This window comes from Cololabis saira, chromosome 1 (genome assembly GCF_033807715.1).
Source record: "Cololabis saira isolate AMF1-May2022 chromosome 1, fColSai1.1, whole genome shotgun sequence".
NCBI lineage: Eukaryota > Metazoa > Chordata > Actinopteri > Beloniformes > Belonidae > Cololabis > Cololabis saira.
In genome coordinates, this window is record NC_084587.1 from 40,051,921 (window position 1) to 40,072,003 (window position 20,083).

Consider the following 20,083-nt stretch of genomic DNA (forward strand, 5'->3'; position numbering starts at 1 on the left):
TCTGATTTAAAAGCGAATTTAAGTGAACTAGTAAAATCACTATACAAAAATTACACGTAGTCTTCTCCTTTTCTTTCTCAAAATGTCCTGTCCGATTCACAAACACTTGGCAAGAAGGATTTTCGGTTGAATGAATTTGAAAGGAGCCAATTCAGAAGCTACCCATGTATTTACTTTTTGATCTTTGGATCACTCTGACCTCTAATTTGAACAGAACGACAAAGTGAAACTGACAGGAGAGTGATCATTGCTCTTGAAAATTACAGGGTCCTCCCTTTACACAGGCCACATATTCAGATGTTTCATGATATTGTTATAAAACCTTTTTTTTTCATGCAAAATCTTGTCTTTTTTTAACTCATTATTTATAGATTACGTTTTTTATAAGGAAGTGAGTTGGGTTATTGAATGAGGAAATTGTAAACAAGAAAGAAAGGCAAAAGAAAACCATTTCATTAAGCAGATTAGCAGTTGGTACAGAGAAAGTCTTTCCTCTGCACTTTCACATCATGGTGTTTGTCCAGTAAAAATAGACACCTTGTTGAAGCTGTTGGTATACACTAGGATACTTTCAGCTTAGTGTGAGAAACAGGATGGAGTTTCAGCAAAATGCAGAGGAACTTGCTTATAGGGGTTTGACAGATTGGTCTTATTCATAAAAGTGCTCTGAAATTCTGCCGGATATTGACCGCAGGAGTCACAAGGGACTGTGAAAGTTGCTTCCCACTCATTGCCTCTGGAGAGATTTATCGCTTAAATGGATCTTAGTGTGTGTGCAAAATTGTGGGATTATTGTATAGCTTTAACCAGCCGACTTTTAAAGTTTGACTAGCGTTTTCTTCCGCTGTGACGCTATGTTGAGGCATTGTTGAGGCAAATCAGTTCGTATTTGAACTCTGTTGCCAGTCAGATCATGATTCAGACCCCTGTGACTACAGAGACACCCACTAATGCCACTTGATGATAAATGCTCAGACATGTTGGCACATGATGCAGTGTCAGGTTGCGTGAAATTTGTCTCACCTGCCCCGGTTCATTCATAGGGCTGTGGGAGGAAGATCGTTACATAACAGTCCTGCAGCCGCCAACTGTTTTAGCCAAACCACCTTATCCTACTTGGGAGTCTACCAGCAAGACCAGACTTCATTGCCATGCTAGAAGCTCTAAACCACTTCCTGTGGCGACTCTGCAGGGCAGTCTCGTTAGCACAGCCAGACACCCTGCCCCTCATTAGGCAAATTATGTGGTAAACAAGGGAAGCCAGACAACAAGAAGCCACTTAGCTTTCTGTTTTTTTTAATAAACAATTCACATTTCCAAGCCCTACCATTGGTGCATAATAACACCTTTTTTTAAATTATTATTACTCCTGTTAAGACTCCTCATGTACAACAGATATTGCCATCTAGAGTAGCCTCTTTAGTACTGTAGTTGTTGCACTCACAAGTGGATTTTAAGACAGTTATACTGGCCCACTTTTATTTTTGTTTAAAACTAGCCTAAGATGTATCCAGAAAAATGCCAAAACTAACTCAGTTTTCAGTGAAAGAGTCGCCTTTTTAGCCCACACTCTCTCAGGAGTGGAGCCACACTTCTTTTTCTTGACTTGCTAGAGTTTCATTTTTGATGGTTTTGAAATATTAAACCTGCATCAAGCCTGAGTTCTCTGGACTTTGGTATTTGCCTGACCTATGTTTGATGTCCTGACTTGTGAGTATTTTTCTCTTGATCTAAAATGTAGCCTTTTTGATTTTTCTGTGTGCTGCAGGACTGGAATCGTACATGGTACACAACCAACCCTGATCTAACTCAGTGTTTCCAGAACACAGTGCTGGTGTGGGTTCCCTGTATCTACCTGTGGCTGTTGGTCCCTTTCTACTGCGTTTATCTTTACTGTCACGACCATGGACGGATTCAGACGTCCTGCCTCTGTGTTGCAAAGATGGTGAGACATCAAACACGCCACCAACAAATCTCCATTTGTTTTATCAAAAGTACTTTTCTGTTTTTCATGACACATTTAAACATTTATAAACAGCATTAAATGCTAAAACTTGTTTTTCCTGTTTCCTGTTTTTCTCTATAAAAAAAACCTGATGTTAATAATGGCAGATATGACTACACCGAATTTTCTCAGTTCTTATATTTGCTTGTTCTGTTCAGGTGTTGGGTTTCCTGCTGGCTTCCTTTGGTTTTGTTGAATTCTTCTACATCTTGCTTGAGAGGAGCCAGGAGATCCAGCAGCACATGGTTTTCCTTCTCAGCCCCGTCATGCGCAGCATGACTGTGGTAAGAACTGATGTTCTTCTTGACACATCTACATCATTCCAAGTTACATTCAAGTCATTTCAAGATTATATTTTCTTGATTTCTCAAAGCTAAGCCCACTTCAGACTGTATAGTATTTAATAGATCTTAGGTGTGTATTCTAAGGATGGTATTTGCAGTTCATTTCCACACTAACCTCCGGTGTATGTTTAGTTTTTGTTTTGCAAAATGATGATGGACTTCATATCTGAAATTATTAAATTGTGTTTCCCTCTATCACTATACACAATAATCTCAAAATACCCTTATGAAAGTGTGAAAGCATAGTGTTTCTAAAAAGAAATAAAGTTTAACTGTTAAATGGTGCCTTGTTTGAAATGCTATGAGTAACTGAGAGGTTTGAGAGATATTTCTTCCTGCATCCTCCTGGCTCATATCACTGTGCAAAAATGTGTCCAAATATAGTGTATGTACGGTATGTTGCCTAGGCAGTAAGGTGCAAAGATACATATACATTTAAAATGTCACAGGTAATGTAAATATTACAGTTCCTTGCAAAAACACAGCCTGTATTTGATAGTCATTCATCAGAGTGCAGAGTATATATGTGATGACATCATTTGATGTGTAGTCAGTGTAAAGTATGTGAGTGCAAGGTTCTGATGCAATGGAAATAAGATAAGTGCTGTGCCAGTCATCAAGCGGAGTTGACACTTTGCGTGGCAAGTCACATATTTTAATGCAAATCGAGCTCACCTGATTTTCTTCCAACCTTTTGGTTTGTCTCAAAAGAAAAAACATCAAACCACCATATAAAAAGGTGCTGGAATACAACTGCATTCTCAGTAAACCATAATTATACAAGGCAAGGCAAGGCAAGTTTATTTGTATAGCACATTTCATGTACAAGACAACTCAAAGTTGTTTACAAATGCCTTATAACAATATGCTTCATTTGAATGTGAAGCATATTGTTATAAGACATTTGCTTACATTGAAGGGAGTCACTAAGCAGAATTTCTACTCCTCCTCCTTTCTTATTATGTGCAGCTTTACTCGTGAAGCTGTAGTTGGGAGGTTGTTTTCTCGAACTGCTGCATGATTATCCTGATTTAACCAAGTTTCTATAAAAAAAAAAAAAATCATGTCTAGTTTGAGTTTTGAAATAAAATCATCAATTAAAATAGTCTTCCCTGCCAAAGACCTGAAATGTAGTAAAGCTAGTTTCAGAACCATATGTCCCAATGTTATTATGGGCTGGCTGTGGCTGATGAGCAGTAAACACAAGATTTGATCTATTTACAGAATGTTTCGGGTGAGCCTTTCTTCTCTGAAGATTGACTAATGTTTTTTCTGCCATGTATTTAAACAAGGATGGAGGAAGATACTTTCATACCCGCCCCCAGCTTTTCCTGGAAAGAGCCGGGAGTACACATAGTACTTGCGGCCTAGTACCGGCACCTATCAGTTTGAACTCGCTGATACTCTTTAGTGACATTGTGTTTTTGTTTCTACCAAGGAGGGGGTTTTAGACGCTGGGGACTTTTATACCAGCTGTTTCAGATGACTTAGATGATGCAGGGCTTTCTGTAGTAATGATCTTCCAGGATAATTCTGCAACTCTGCCCCCATCTGGTCAGTGAAGACCATGTTGACATAGCAAGTTTGTGGTAGTGGAGAACAATGGGGTGAGAGGTTTTTGGGTGCAAGACTGAAACTGGGGCTTGGGGTCATTTTGGTGGCAGCAGTGACCAGCTCCTTCATGTGGTCGGTGAAGCCCAGCAGAGGGAGAGATGGGGAGGATGACTGGGATGACGGTGGGTCTTCATTCCTTTATTTTGGTGCAGGAGGCGTCACAGATAATTCCAGGATGACGTGCTCTCCAGGCACATGCAGGGCCGGGGCAGCCCCATCTCAAGGTTACTACTTGGCTCTATCTTATCCTCTTGTTTTTGTGTCTCTCCGTTCTTGTCCAACGAGACAGAATGGTTACTCCAAACTAGGGCTGTTCGATTTTGCCCAAAAATAAAATGTCGATTTTTTTCTCTCAAAATCCGATTTTCGATTACGATTATTTTGTGAATTGACAAAAGGCAAAGAAATGATTTCAAATATACTGGTTTTTTATTGAACATTTGCCCCATTGGGCTTTAAGTGCAAACGTTGCTCTTATTAAACCAAAAATGAATGAATAAAGTGCAAAACTCTGTAAAATAAGTTGAAAAAAAGTTTTAAAAAATATAATAAAATATATATAGTATATAATATATATATAGTATATAGTTTTATTTCAGAAAAAAAATCAGCAAATCAGCACTTGCAAACATACAGTAAGTTATATTTCCAATTAAATAAAACAAGACATTTTCTAATTAAACTAAACTGGGTCTTTGCATGCTAAATAATAATGCAACCCATGAAGGAGGTAGAGGTGTGTAATGTCAGTCATTACATTTGTTATTCACATTTGCAAGTTTTTTGCAAGGAACACGAGCCGGTCTACCGCATCTGGCTTGAGGGATGCCCGGTGGCATGTTACAACGCCCCCTCCTACACTAAAGAGCCTCTCCGATGGGGCACTTGTCGCAGGTATTGAGAGGTATTTCCATCAATCATTAATAAGGTATCAATCATTAATATGTGTGCAGACAAGGTAAAAAAAAAAAAAGTGAAAAATCGATTTTACGAGTTTCACGTTTTAACATCGTTCTAATTACATAATCGCGATTACGATTTAAAATCGATTAATCGAACAGCCCTACTCCAAACATAGAAAAGATTAGTTGCAAAGAGCTTCACTCCAGATCTGTTTAGGCAGAGACCATTTTCTTTAAAAAAAAGGTCTGCGATCCCAGAAACAACTGAAATTGTCAATAAAAATGTATTCAGGCTAAAAAGCCTGCTAAATATCTAATATCCTCACATTGTTGGAAAGATTCAGTCTTTTTAAATATTACAGGTGTAAAGTTGGACTTTAAGGTTTGACACCAGATCCTTCTCCTCGTTCTAAACAAATTTAATATACAGTGTAATATATTTCATTGTCAGGATGAAGTTGGTATAGAAAATAGAGGCATGTGTTTCACTAACAATTCACCACAGAAGAGGGAAGAAAAAATATCCATACAGCTGCCCCTGCACTCAGAATCCAAGGTTAGGGGTAAAAAATCCTCAACCCTAACTCCCTGGTAACCCAAACCCAAACCATATTCCAAATCACATGTGCAAGCTGCTAATTAAAGAGAAGTCACTACAAGCCCTGTGTAGTTTTAAATATTCATTTGGCAATCAGTAATCATAACCAATGTTTATTTCCTACGTCCTCACTCCTTAAATCAAACCTTAAATCTCTAGAGACTGGATCAGCGTGGCATGTGGGGTGGGCTACAGAACATTATTTATGGAAAATAGAGGTCAATATGCAATCAGAGAAATCTTTTGGTGGTACATGTTGATAGAAATGGTCTGGAATGATCCCATTCATTTTCAGTAAATTTTAAATTATACTTAACTTGTATAAGTAGACATAATAAAGGAGGAGCGCAGCTCAGCATGGGCGGTATGGCAGTTTAAATGTGCTGTTTATCCTTCTGCTGGAGAAATGCATGAAAACTCTGTGCAGTACAATGAAACAGAGCTCAAATGAAATGGTTTGTGAAGTCTTGTGAGGCTTAAATGCCTACCCACATTGCTACATAGCTTTGCTTACAAAGCTTCCTCTTTCTGCAGCTGGATAAAGACTCTGCTCAGTCTGAGTCTCCTTAAACCAGACAACTTTGCCTACCTGTGGTCTTTTCAGACTCTTGAGTAAACACCAGCACATGTTTGGGTAAAAATACATTAAGCCTTCTCTTGTATCACTGGATGTATCTCAAAAAAGGTAATTTATTTTGAGGCTATACCTTGTCACATAAGGGGGGCAGACAACAGCCATCTACTAAACCATGTTAAGAGCCTGTCTTCAATCTTTTATATCTAGTTGCCCCACTTGTCTTTAGTGAACTATACAATTTTGTCGATGTTGGTTGGCACCACCCAGTTACTGGATGCAGAAATGGAACATTACCCCCTTGATGATCTGATCAACTTGTTTTCTTACAGTCTCAGTAAAAGTATGGTCATGTTTGAACCCAAGGCGGTGAGGCCAGAACTGAATCTTTGTTGCTATGGATGAAAAGTACTCACTACACCGGCTATAATCAGTAATACCATGACGTAAACCTCCAATTCATCCCCCCCCAGTACCGTACACCTCCCATCTAATTATAAGGCAGGGTTTTGATTCAGGCCCTAGTGATGAAGTTATCCCTACCAACTGAGCTATACAAACAGCTAGGCTGAAGATCTGCTGTAATACTTGAGCCAGAGCCGAAAGCCAAGAGTTGTATGAGTTTTTGCACTCTTTTATTCCATTTCATTTATTTGGTGAGGACTGTGCATATTAATGAACCCTCACTACAAATGTATGTTGTCGTGTTAACATGCTGCATTTAGCTCAAAGCTAATTTGCATCCGCAATCCTTAGCAACAACAACAACCACAAATAATAATAATGATCTAATAACTCCATGGTAATGTTATGTTAAGGTTTGGATTGGGTTTGATGCATCCTCTTGTTTCTAGATTTTGATTTTAAAAGTGAATTTGAATAATACTTTATTATGGTAACACGACTGTTAGCATTGTCAAGTAAGTAAGTAAGTAAGTAAACTTTATTTGTACAGCGCTCTTCACAGACCATGGTCACAGAGCGCTTCACAGTTAAAAATAAAAACACAGTTAAGGGATACATACAAATTTAAGATTAAAAAGGCCAAGACAACACATTTACAATCATAACAGCCCCAAGACAATTAGGCAAAAGCCTGCACAAACAAAAAGGTCTTTAGTTGCCTTTTGAAGGAGTCAACAGACTCCATGGAACGTCACTTCAAATCAAGAAGGTTAAAGGTTTGGATCTTATCTGGGTTTTCTGTAGGAAGCTTGCATTTCTCCTCATGCTTGCATGGGTTTCCTTCAGGTACCTACGCACACCTCTCAGTAAAATGAGGATTTTAAATTCTCACAATAGGTGTGATGATTCAGTCAAAATCATATTTATCTGAAATGTTATGTCGATATGTCCTATTATTTGCAACATTTGCAAAATTGAAAAGAAAAACTCATCAGACAGTTGATAAATTGACAATACCACATAGCTGTTGACAGACCACACACAACAGACTACAAACCAGAGTCTTAAATTCCTGTATGTTTTTTAGCTTTGACCTTGTTTGTTTTTCACAACTTTACATCTCCAGTTTGTGTCTTTGGCTCCAATATCCCACAGACTTTGAAGTCAGTTGGGCTAGAGACTCTAAATTCCCCATATATGTGATTTCAAGTGCCTCTCCATTTGTATCCATTCTCTGAATGGCTGGTAAGAAACAAATGTGTAGTAGAAGTAAGTGAGAAGAATACATTAATGAATGCCACTACAAGCAATTTACTATGACATGTGTTTACTGTCTTGGCCACTGTAACTTGAATGTATTCTATAGACCTTTTCTAGTGCAGTTAAGCGCTTAGAGCAGAGAGCACTTTACACTACAAGCCATATACATCCATTTACAACAGCACTCGTTTGGTTTATGTCAGGTATTTTTTTCTATCGAATCTCACCAGTGCTTTTTCATATACAATCAAACACAGATGATCCCACATCTTCATCAAATTGTTGGCTCAAAGATGACAAGACACTGGTTTAGAGAACCATATTTTGCCTCATCTCAATTACGGAAGTTGTACTCATGATAAAACCTAAACCCATTTTCCACGGTCTTTGTAATGAACAGGCATGTAAAATGCCATCTCACTTGGTAAACCTCTTGACTCCTGTAATAACAGACATAAAGCCATCCCCAAGAAATTGAGTTATATTGAGGAAAAAATAGCAGAATTAATTAAAAAAGAAAAACAACAAATTATTACAGTACAAGGTTCTGTTTTTCTTAGTTTTTTTTTTTCAATTATATTTCAGGAAAGTTTCCATTTGTATTATAGAAAAAAGTTGCATCTTTGCCTGCCGCCAGTGAATTCTATAAGTCAACATTTTTATTCAGGACTGTCAACAACTGCATTATATTATTATTATTATTATTATTATTATTATTATTATTATTATTATTATTATTATTATTATTATTATTATTATTATTATTATTATTATTATTATTATTATTATTATTATTATTATTATTATTATTATTATTATTATTATTATTATAAGAACATATTCAATACCCAGCTAACACAATATAAATGCAATGCTGACTGGAATATTGTAATGCTGACTGGTGAAAATAATATTAGGCTTAGGCTAAAAAATGTGACTGAAATGTCTTTTTCATGTAATTGGTGTCCATGAAGTGACTCTAAGTTCAATCAGCTACATTAAAGGCTGGAGTATTGTCTCTCAGGTCTATTACATCCCAATATTTCCTCTCCTGTGCGGCGAGAGCTACACCTGTGGATTTTCAAATCAAGTTTTGCCATCTTTCTGTGTCTATGTGTAGATCCTGGCCTTATGCATCATCCAGCTGGAAAGAATAAGAGGCTGTCGCTCGTCTGTATTCCTCTTCTTGTTCTGGGTCCTGTCCGTTGTTTGTTCTCTGGTCCCCCTCAGAGCAAAGATCCAGCTCGCCATGGATGAGGTATGTTATAAGTCTTACAGTTAATACAACATTGAATGTAAATATAAACACTAGGTCTTGCGTTACTACACATGGTGGTATATATTTCAAGCGCCCCAAAAAAGCTCAGTATCCTTTTTATTATCAAAAGAAAACTAAGGATGCAAAGTGAATTTGTGAGTTTGTCAGTATGGTTTGAACTTGGTGAACCTGAAGTTTAAAAACAAAGTGCAGAAATATCTAATCAGGTTTATTTTCTGCACAAAGTCTAGACACAAGACTCCAGGAGCACAGCATGAGATATACCCTGTGTCAGCAAAGAGCTTTTATTTAACCCCCCCCTGGTTTAAGCCAAAGTAACCTAAAGTTAAAAGGATGACACTGCCAATTCTGGTCAAGCCTGTGTGTTTAAATCCTCTCTTTCTTTCCGAGTCTCCTGTCAGACATTGCAATCATTGTTGTATGGGATAGGTTAGCGCACGCAGCCATAGGGCAGTTGTATTTGCATTTCTATAAAAACACACGCACACATCCATCTATCTTTTTTATCGCGCTCAGTGTGACATTCCCACACTGCTTGGGGGAGAGTAATGATGGCCCTGGGATAAATGCTGGTGAGACATGGCAGCCCAGGGTCAGACCAGAGGAACGTCAGTGCTGTGTTTATGGCCCTACACTGCTGTAAATAGAGCCAGATGAAAATATGTGCATCCACACATAAAGTAATGTCATTTACAGTCAAGAAACAGATGTTTTCATTGCAGCCAACCACACATGTGCACACATGTGAAGCACACGTGACTGCCTATATACAGTATGTACCTCCAATGTTGTATTTCTATATCTGCACGGGCAAAATCTAAATGCTAATTATACCTTATTGTATCCTTTTTTGCAAAAGCTCTGTGTGGGAACTATTAATATGCATCAATTAGACGTTTTGTTTTCTTTGAAGAGTAACATTAATGCAGTAGATGCAGCCAGAATTGAAGAAAATTAAAGGCCTATCCTTAAGAAAGATGAAGTAAGTTCTCCATATTGCACCTAAAAGCAAAGACAAACAAAGGAAATGACAACTCACTTGTATTCACAAACCAGTAATGTTAAAAATCATGGGATAAAAACATATTATACTCCAAAGAAGGGTGAATGAAAGTTTTTGGGGTTAGATTTTGTAAGAAATATAGAAAATATATCCTGTTTATAAGTGAGCTTGATATATTTTGTCATGACCCAGCCATGACTGCCAAGTGTTTTGTCTTTAGATTAATTGATCCTCTGATCGTAAAGGTCTAATAAACAAGCATGTTCCCTAAACTGAAATTGTCTAATCTAAGTCCTATTCTTAATTAAAATTTGAACTGATACTAAAGTTTTTACTGGATTGTCAAAGACATGCAGTATAATTTTAAAAAAAGCATTGCAGTTAGAAGTAATGGTTGATTTTTTTTTCTCCCCACTTTAAACATATATATATATATATATATATATATATATATATATATATATATATATATATATATATATATATATATATATATATATATATATATATATATAAATCTTTCTTTTAGCAGTGATAGAATGCATTATTCCAAGGCAAGTTTTTCCTCTGCCATCAATAAAATTGTAGTATTAGATATTATGATAGCACAAAAAAAATATTAAATCAAATTTATGAAAAATCCATTCAGCAAGTGTCTTCCTACTACCATAAATATTGTCTTTTTTTTTTTTTTTTTTAATATTCATACTATTCAATCCAATACAAGTTTATAAATATAGTGTCTATTTAAATACAGGTTATCTCTAGGTGCTTTCCAGAAACCCAGAACATCACCCCCAGGCAATTATTACATAAACAATGGCAGGTAAAAACTCCCCTAGTGGGAGAAAAACCTTAAACCAAACAGTGGCAAGAAAAACTCCCCTTTAGGAGGGAAGAAACCTTGAGCAGGACCTGGCTCAAAATACAAAGAATCAAATTCATACTGCAGCACTTGACAATGTTTATGTTTATTGCCCCATATCCATTCTTAGCTACTTTTCCCACCCACTGTCCGGCCATCCTGACCCTGTTTTTTACTGTGAGGCCAGATCTGTTTGGGTCCTTCACATCTGCTTTCTGGGCACTGCACCACACTTATCAGGGAAAATTGTTTCACTGTTTACTTACAACTATTTTAATGCACGCACATGCTGCCATATGCTGTGGTGAAACTCAGCAGTAAAAAATGTCCGCTGCCAAAACCCACAACTTGTAGGTCAATTATAAAATGCAAATCCTGCTTATTACAAAGTCCCCCTTGATTAAAAGTAAGGGTGCTGTTTTGTAAAACCACAATCTCCCTATTTACAGATATGGGCTCTTAGCGTGACTGAGAGGTGGCTTTAACTTTCGCTTCATTTATATAAAGTACGCCATTAAAACCTTTTGGTGTTAACCCTGATTTAACTTACAGGTCCAAATGACTCTTTATTGTGCTTGTGATATTTGTGAATGAACCATTCTTTGTTATTCAATGAGAACAACAAGGAAAGGGAAAAGGCATATAATGAACTTGGTTTTGTTGTGAAACTGTACAAAAAGCGACAATTATAAAACAGATGACGTAAACTACAAGATGTTATCTGATCTTTTAAGTAATAAGACAAATAAGATTAAACATTTCCATGGAAATCTTCCTTGTTGTGGTTTCCTGTAAATGGTTTGACTTTCTTCTTTCTATTTTTTTTTAGGTTTGACATACACTTAGCTACAAAACCAATTGTCTCTAGCTTGAAATAAATGTCTAACTTTAAAACGCCAATCCAAACAATCTTTTATTTCAACAGGGCATTGCTTCTGACATTGTACGATACCTCGCCTTCTTCTCCTACTTCACGATCCAACTGGCCCAGCTCTTCCTGTGCTGTTTTGCTGACCAGCCTCCACAAGGAAAATCAAATTTGGAAAAGGTAGGCAGAGGAGAATGTATCCCACTTCCGTCAAAAGCCATACCCCGAGAAAGAAAATGCCCAAGTAGCTATTTTGTGGTTTTTGACTTGTGTTGTCAATACATATTTGCCTTTTGGAGGAAATGATGTGATTGACCTCCTCCCTCTTTCCCCTCGCACTTCACCACTTTAGCTTCCTGTGAGATGTGTGCGATCCTGTGATTACATGTGTGTGTGTGTGTGTGTATTTGATGCAATGCTCCTGCATACCTTTTAATACATGACTCACACTGGGATAATTTCATGACCGCAGCTTAATGTCTGTGACCACATGACAGGAAAGCCATAACTCAACACAGATCTCCCAATCCCATCAAACAAGAGCTCAAGTTAAGTTGATTCTGAGCAGCTGGAAGCTGAATGAAAATGAGCGTCTAATCAATCAAAATGGCATGAGGTAATATTTCCCCCGGTGATAAACATTCAAAGATGGAAAAAGTCCCTAACAAACGCTTGACTGACAGTGAGGAGGCTTGGGGTGCAGAAGCCACAGTCTGGCGGTGGACACACCCAGTGGTGTGTCCTCTTTTTTTTTTTTTTCTCCACCTCCTCCGCTTTTCTGCCCTGCGCTCTGGTTAGAGTTACTCACAGGAAGAGGGGAAGTGAAGGAACAAAAAGCAAGAGTGCTGTAATGAGGAGAGCAAACACCCTGGTGAGGGGGTGGCAGGGTGGAGGAGATGCCATGTTGTCTGCGTGAGAAAACACAAAGTTTCTGTGTGTGTGTGTGTGTGTGTGTGTGTGTGTGTGTGTGTGTGTGTGTGTGTGTGTGTGTGTGTGTGTGTGTGTGTGTGTGTGTGTGTGTGTGTGTGTGTGTGTGTGTGTGTGTGTGTGTGTGTGTGTGTAGGCTATCCACTTGTTGTACATTTTGTGATGATAGATTTCCATTCCGTCTGCACTAGACCTCAAAACGTCATTTTCCCTTTCGCAAAACACTCAAGTCTTTTTACTCCGTCCTGTGGGAGTTCATGGCCTCTGCTCCCCACAGTGGGCTACCTGATTGTACCAAGTTGTTTACACACATTACAGTTTCTAAATGCTCTCATCACAAGTACACCATTCAGCCATCAACTGACGGCCTCAGTGAAGATGACCTTTTTTTTTTTTTTTTTTTTTTTTTTCCAAAAAAGCCTTTAAGGGTGAGTTGTTTACTGGGAAAATGACCAATATTGTGGTCTTTAATCTGTTGCAGAATCCCTGTCCCGTGAAAGATGCCTCCTTCCTGTCAAAGATTCTCTTCTGGTGGTTCACTGGGTAAGATGGTTCTTTAAAACGCGTCATCTTGGCCTGTGCTTGTTTACAACAATATGTATGTTTTTCATTTCTGACTCATCTCCCGTGGTCCCTCCTCAGACTTGTTGTGAAAGGATATCGTTCTCCACTTGAGGCAGGAGATCTATGGACCCTGAGGGAGGAAGATACATCAAATAAGATCATTTCTGAACTGCAACAGGACTGGACAGACGAATGTGCCAAATTCCAAAAGTGAGAATTGTCCATAACTGAATTGCAATGGGAATTTAAGCCATTAAATAGCATAGAATTGTGCAGTGAACTTTGGGGCAATGCTGTCTTATTGTGAGACTTGAAGATGTTCTTTGTCTTTTTTTTTTCTTTCGTTTTTTTGTTTGTTTGTAACATAACAATTATATCTATGTTGTTTTTCCTGTTATTTTTTAATAAGATACTTTGTTGTTTATATGACAAGTAGACACTAAATTCTTTAAAGACCCCCTTTTGCCCTTATTGTGTTCACTGTCTAATGACATATGAGCATGCAGAGAGCACATCTGCCAGATTCCTTCACAGTTTTAGTGAAAGTGATCTAGGTCTGCATTGATATTGAACAGCTTTTTTTTAGGGGTGTGTGGATTGATGGTTTTTGCATAATCTTGCTAACAAACAGATGCAAGCACACCACGCATAATGCTGCAGTACATGACATTTCAGAACATACACGTATTATCTTTCTTATTTTTTCTTGCTCATATGGCTCTATTTTGTCTCATGTTTTGCAATTCTCCATACAGTTCTCACTAGGAGTTTAACAGCCAAAGAATCTATTCAGTTTATTGCACTGTGGTTAAACATCAACACGTTGCTGGCTGAATTAATGGCCCGAGCAGACCAGGACTTAACCATTACTGTGGTTACTGCAGTTCAGGATTTGTTATTGCTACAAGATTTTTGTCTTGAAGATAAAGTGTTGAAAAAAAAAAACAACAACAACAAAACAGAAAAAAGCCAAGATTAGATGTTATGAGATGCTTTGAAGGCTTGTTAACAATTTTACAGTCTTTAGAAAAAACATTATGCCGTATCAATATTCCAGCAAATATGCACCATCCAAAGCTGATGCTTATACTTTGCTCCATTGATGATGGCAAATATAACATGTGTTTTCTTTACTGATTTACCGTTTTATATTTGAGACTTGTAAGCCATCTGCAGTGCACCATATTATTGCGGATCTAAGACATATGTCTTGTCTGCTAATCTACTCTCTCTTTCGGTTCCAGGCAGGAGAAAGCCTTGGCATCAGGTGCAGCGCTAGGGAGCCGGCTGCCAGACCAGGCTCAGCTCCTCAGGAAGCTGCAGAAGGAGCAGAGCTCTGGATTCTTACTGCTCAGGACGCTGGCGCGCAAGTTTGGTCCTTATTTCCTGACCGGCACCTTGTGCATCATACTTCACGATGCCTTCATGTTTGGCATCCCTCAGGTGTTGAGGTAAAATTTGTTGATGAATGCTCTAAAACTAAATCTGCTCTTAACATTACAATCTGGTATTAGATACCTGTGGTTCGAATCATGTTAGCTGTATCTCTGCCAGTAAGTAAGTGATAATAATTCAAATAAAAATTACCTTTCAAATATAATAAAACATTTCTTCAGACCATTGCTTAGTGCAGGGGTCGGCAACCCACGGCTCTAGAGCCGCATGCGGCTCTTTAGCGCCGCCCTGGTGGCTCCTGGAGCTTTTTCAAAAATGTTTGACCTTTTTTTCATTTTTACTTCTTTTTTTTCTTCTTTTTTTCTTCTTTTTTTCTTTTTTCCTTTTTTCTTCTTTTTTTCTTTTTATTTCTTGTTTCTTATTTTCCTTTTTTTTCTTTTTTCTTCTCTTTTTCCGTTTTTCTAATTTTTTTCTTCCTTTTTCCTTGCCTTTTTAATCTCGGCATTTTGACTTTTTTCTCGAAATTTTGACTTTTTTCTCAAGATTGTACTTCAACATTAATCTTGACATTTCGACTTTTTTCTCGAAATATCAACTTTTTGCTCGACATTTTGACTTAATTCTCAACATCTCAAAATTTTTCTTGAAATTTTGACTTTTTTTCTCGACATTTCGACTTTTTTCTCGAAATTTCGACTTTTTGCTCGAGATTGTACTTCAACATTAATCTCGACATTTCGACTTTTTTCTCTACATTTTGAGTTTTTTCATGAAATTTTGACTATTTCCTCAACATTTCTACTTTTTTCTCAACATTTTGACTTTTTTCTCGAAGTGCATAATGAAAAAAACATCTTCCCCCAGTTATAACTAATATAGAAACGTGCAGCATGTGTTGTCTTCATTCTAAGGCTGATACAAGACTTTTCATTTTTTGCGGCTCCAGACATATTAGTTTTTTGTGTTTTTGGTCCAATACGGCTCTTTCAACATTTTGGGTTGCCGACCCCTGGCTTAGTGCAAGCAACCATCTCTTTATATGTTGATAGAGACACTGTTGTTGAGACTGTTACATTTTTCTTTGTTACTGCTTGCAGTCCCACAAGTGAAATGGCATTGAATGCTCTATATAAAAGAAAAGCTCCAACCAAATCTTTCCAAACCTCAGCTCAGACTAAAAATACCTGGATGCACTCACTGCCATCCAGACTACAGTAAAAACATATTTTTACTGTATTTATATTTTTACTTTTTTGACTACCCAATTCAGAGTTACGACTTCACTGAAAAGACATTTTACATAAAGAGATAGACAGATGAATATTTTCAGTGAATTTTGGTCATTTATGACTCCATCATCAAAACAAAACAGAAGCTGGCAGCAATGAAAACAGGTCATGGCTGACCTGCCACCCGCTGCCTTGCCATCCCACCAGTCAGACTGGAATGTTGTTGTTCATGCACAGCACAGAATCAGTGGAAGTGTTAATTACGGTCATCAAGCTGCGAGCAAGAAAAAGGAGACGAGACCACAGCTCTCTGTGCTCCAGTAAAGAGGACAGGCAGAAAAAGGGAGAGTAGACTCTAAATGGCAGAAATGCTGTCGGACCACAATAAGGGAGCCGCAGACCAAGTGTGAGTGCAGCACGGCCACAGACTGAGTTCTGTTGTGCAATCTAAACTGCTCTATGTGGACCAGTCAGGGGAAGTCCAAGCAAGAAGCCACAACAGGACTCAAGCCATTGGTTGAATGCACACGATGATTAATATCTGACTATATGAAAATAAATTGTCTCTCTACTTAGCATTGTATCACACTTTCCAGGAAAAACTGGGTTTTTATAGGGTACATTAATAGTTATAAAAGAAAACTGCTCAACAACCTGCTTTTAATGTCGATGTCCGTTTTCTCTTCCTCCACAGTCTTCTTCTGGGTTTCATGAGAGATAGCGAGGCTCCGCTGTGGAAGGGCTACTTCTATGCCACTCTCATTTTCTTACTGTCCTGCCTCCAGTCCCTCTTCAGCCATCAGTACATGTATACTTGCTTCACGGTTGGCATGAGGGTGAAGACAGCTGTTATGGGCTTGGTTTACAGAAAGGTGGGTAAAAAACACATAGTATATTTAGCCAATAACTGTCTGACATGAATTATGTCTCAAGTGGTGAAAACAAAAGCTTTGTGTCCTACAAAAAAATCTTACAGTATGTGATCAACAGCTCTTACCTAAAATGAATGATATCTACCGTATTTTCTGGACTATAAGCCGCTACTTTTTTCATAGGTTTTGAACCATGTGGCTTATACAAAGGTGCAGCTATTCTGTGGATTTTTCTTCCACCGCTCGGGTGCTCTAACTGGAATTAGAATCAAAACTAAGACAAAATAAATGCAAAGAAGAATACGCTACTTCTTCTTTAGCAGATAGAAGTAGAAGCAGATTTCAAACAGATAAATAGATAAATAAATACCGGTTATTTTCTCTTGGTTCTGTCCCGTTTTAATCAGCAAAGTTGCTGCCGTGTTAAAAGACACTGTTAGGAAAGATCTATTTAGGTACAAACATGTACATCATTTACAGTTCAAAATCCTTCTGTACATGTAGTAAATATCTAATCTAACAACATAAATATCTGCAGCTTGCATATCTTTTTTTTTTTAAATAGAGCGGATGCGGCTTATATACAGGTGCGGCTTGTATATCTTTTTTTATTATTTTTTTAAAAATAGAGCGTGCGCGGCTTATATACAGGTGCGGCTTATAGTCCAGAAAATACGGTAATCTCTATCAGAGGATGATATTATACGTATAATATATATTATACATACACATTCATCCAATGGATTACATTTTCTTTTGTTTTCGATCCAGTCCTTGGTGATAAACAGTTCAGCCAGAAGGACATGCACCGTGGGCGAGATTGTGAATCTGGTTTCAGCAGACACTCAAAAGCTCATGGACTTTGTGGTGTACTTCAACGCGGTCTGGCTGGCTCCTATTGAGATTGCTCTTTGTCTTTTCTTCCTCTGGCAGGTATGCTGAAATGTAACGTTTTTTTTTTTTAATGGTTCCTGTTTATGCACAGTTGCTATCTAACTGAAAATCTCTTGACAATATCTTTTCTTTTTTCTCTCTGTCTTTCGTAGCATTTAGGCCCATCGGCTTTAGCAGGAATTGCCACCGTCATCCTCATTTTTCCACTCAATGGATTCATCGCTAAGAAACGAAGCAAGCTGCAGGTAAATGCAGGAATCCTTCACACATTTTGTGCAGGAGCCCAGACATCTGGCAGGTCAGGTTAAGGGGATGCCACAGCTGTTTTAGATAGTGGCTAAAGAAGTGTGTGGGTGTTTTGGCCTGGATACTACATTTTCTCTTGTCCTTTTGAAGTCTGGCCCATATAATGTGTTTGAAAAACAATGACAGGAAAGGGTGGGCAGTAGGAGGACATCATTTTTCATTTCTCTGGAAAAACAACAGATGGTTCTGTAAATTTGGATGACAGTTTAATCGAACTTACATTTGAATGCGGTGACCACATTCCTTGCCCTTTGTTGTTTTTCTTGTAATGAAAATCACTAAAGTGTAACAAGCAACACACTTCACCAAATTAGACATGTTCTGTGATGTTCAGAAAACAACTACTGCTGTAATAAGGGCAGAAAAACCCATGTTCACAAATAAATGTATTTGCTTTGCAGTGTTAATTGCTACTACTCTGTGTCTCATAGTTTCAGTAGGAGGTAGTTTTGCTCATCCAAAGAATAAAAAAACCTCATTGTCTTTTCAACAGGAGACTCAAATGAAGTTCATGGATGGTCGCATCAGACTGATGAATGAGATCTTGAATGGAATAAAGATACTGAAGTTTTATGCCTGGGAGAAAGCCTTCCTGGAGCAGGTTTTGGGCTACAGAGAAAAGGAGCTCAAGGCCCTGAAGAAGTCTCAGATTCTTTATTCAATCTCCATTGCATCATTTAACTCCTCTTCATTCTTGGTAAGACAACCAAATTGAAAATACTTGTAGTTGAGGCAAGCATGGTACTATGGCTGTGCTTTAAGACACAACTGTCAGTTCCCTCTACCTGCAGTCCACTTTATAATAGCACGAGAATTAAGAATTAAGAACACCAACAGCTGATATAAGGATGATGATTGTACTTCCGCTTTCTCTTTCTTTCTTTCTTTCTTTCTTTCTGGACTAGGATTTCCAAGAAGTTTCTATTTATTTATTTTTAAACCACATACTAATCACATTGCTACAGGAAAATTCAAGAGATGACCATATTAATAGGAGTCATGCTTTGAATGCTACAGTGAGAAATGACAGCAATGCAATCCAACTTTTATTTAAAATAGGTTTAAAAGATAATTAATTAAGACACTCCTTACAGCTGCTAGGAAAACCATCACTAGAGCTTGGTATAAAACTGAATCGCCTACTTTTAAACAGTGGCCGGATATTATTAAAGAAATATGGATGATGGAAAGACTGACCCATATCCTGAGTTTGAGGGAAGGGCTATTTGAGAAGAGATGGCAAAAGTGGACATTTTATCTACAGAAAGCATAAGGATGCGGGCCTCTTTTTTTTTTTCCTCTTTTCTTTTTTTTGGATAGATTATTAATGTGCTAACCCACAAGTTTATGTTTGTTTTTCTACTTTTTATTTTTATTTGTTTGTTTGTTGCACGGTGAATATACAGATAATTTTTGTGATCTGGTAAAAATGTGCAGTTGTAAAAAAAACTGAAAATCTAATAAACACAAAGTGACAAAAAAAAAAAGATAATTAATTCAAGCAAGTCACTAACTGTAAATGTGACATCTAATTCCTTTCATATCCCTTCTTTGTCTTTTCTTTTTTTCAACTCAAGATTGCTTTTGCGATGTTTGGAGTCTATGTGACGCTAGATGAAAGGAATGTCCTGGACGCACAGAAAGTGTTTGTCTCCATGGCGCTAATCAACATCTTGAAGACTCCACTTAGTCAGCTGCCATTTGCCATCAGCACAACCATGCAGGTGGGTGAAATGGCTCTTTGTTACTCAGTATTGCTCGGAGTTCTCCTCACATGGTTCCTAATGAGGAATATGTTCAGGATTCCATTCGATGACTCATTCTTGTGAACATTCCCTCACCGTTTCAGGCTCTAGTTTCGCTGAGGCGTCTGGGGAAGTACCTGTGCGCAGACGAACTGAAGGTGGACAACGTCTCAAAGACTCCGTTGAGATCTGGTAAAAGCCTCACCGATGTATCAGCTATTAAACTGAATAAATCAGTATAGTTTTAATACTGTTCAATTTAACAAATTCTCATAGTTTGTTTTTTTTACAGACTGCTTGAAATCATGGGTTGCCATGAACAATATAAGTAGCCAAGATGATTTTTGTAACTGTGGACTACCACAAACTTGTATGGATCATATGCACTGTCACTTCTTTGGTCCTGAAGGCTGACTGGTAGACCGAGCATTTAT

At 37.8% G+C, this 20,083-nt stretch overlaps 1 protein-coding gene across 2 annotated transcripts in view; it reads left to right on the top strand.

The window, feature by feature from the left end:
• abcc6a (ATP-binding cassette, sub-family C (CFTR/MRP), member 6a) overlaps positions 1 to 20,083 on the top strand; it is a 62,189-nt gene that overhangs the window by 33,733 nt on the left and 8,373 nt on the right. For both annotated transcript variants that reach the window (XM_061722846.1, XM_061722845.1), the window contains exons 2-14: positions 1,769 to 1,945; positions 2,164 to 2,289; positions 8,823 to 8,960; positions 11,775 to 11,897; positions 13,126 to 13,187; positions 13,287 to 13,418; positions 14,453 to 14,659; positions 16,527 to 16,704; positions 17,476 to 17,637; positions 17,751 to 17,843; positions 18,398 to 18,601; positions 19,482 to 19,628; positions 19,754 to 19,841. In XM_061722846.1, the coding sequence (XP_061578830.1) occupies positions 1,943 to 1,945; positions 2,164 to 2,289; positions 8,823 to 8,960; positions 11,775 to 11,897; positions 13,126 to 13,187; positions 13,287 to 13,418; positions 14,453 to 14,659; positions 16,527 to 16,704; positions 17,476 to 17,637; positions 17,751 to 17,843; positions 18,398 to 18,601; positions 19,482 to 19,628; positions 19,754 to 19,841 (1,663 nt within the window). In that variant the 5' untranslated portion in view covers positions 1,769 to 1,942. The remainder of the gene's footprint in view (positions 1 to 1,768; positions 1,946 to 2,163; positions 2,290 to 8,822; positions 8,961 to 11,774; positions 11,898 to 13,125; positions 13,188 to 13,286; positions 13,419 to 14,452; positions 14,660 to 16,526; positions 16,705 to 17,475; positions 17,638 to 17,750; positions 17,844 to 18,397; positions 18,602 to 19,481; positions 19,629 to 19,753; positions 19,842 to 20,083) is intronic.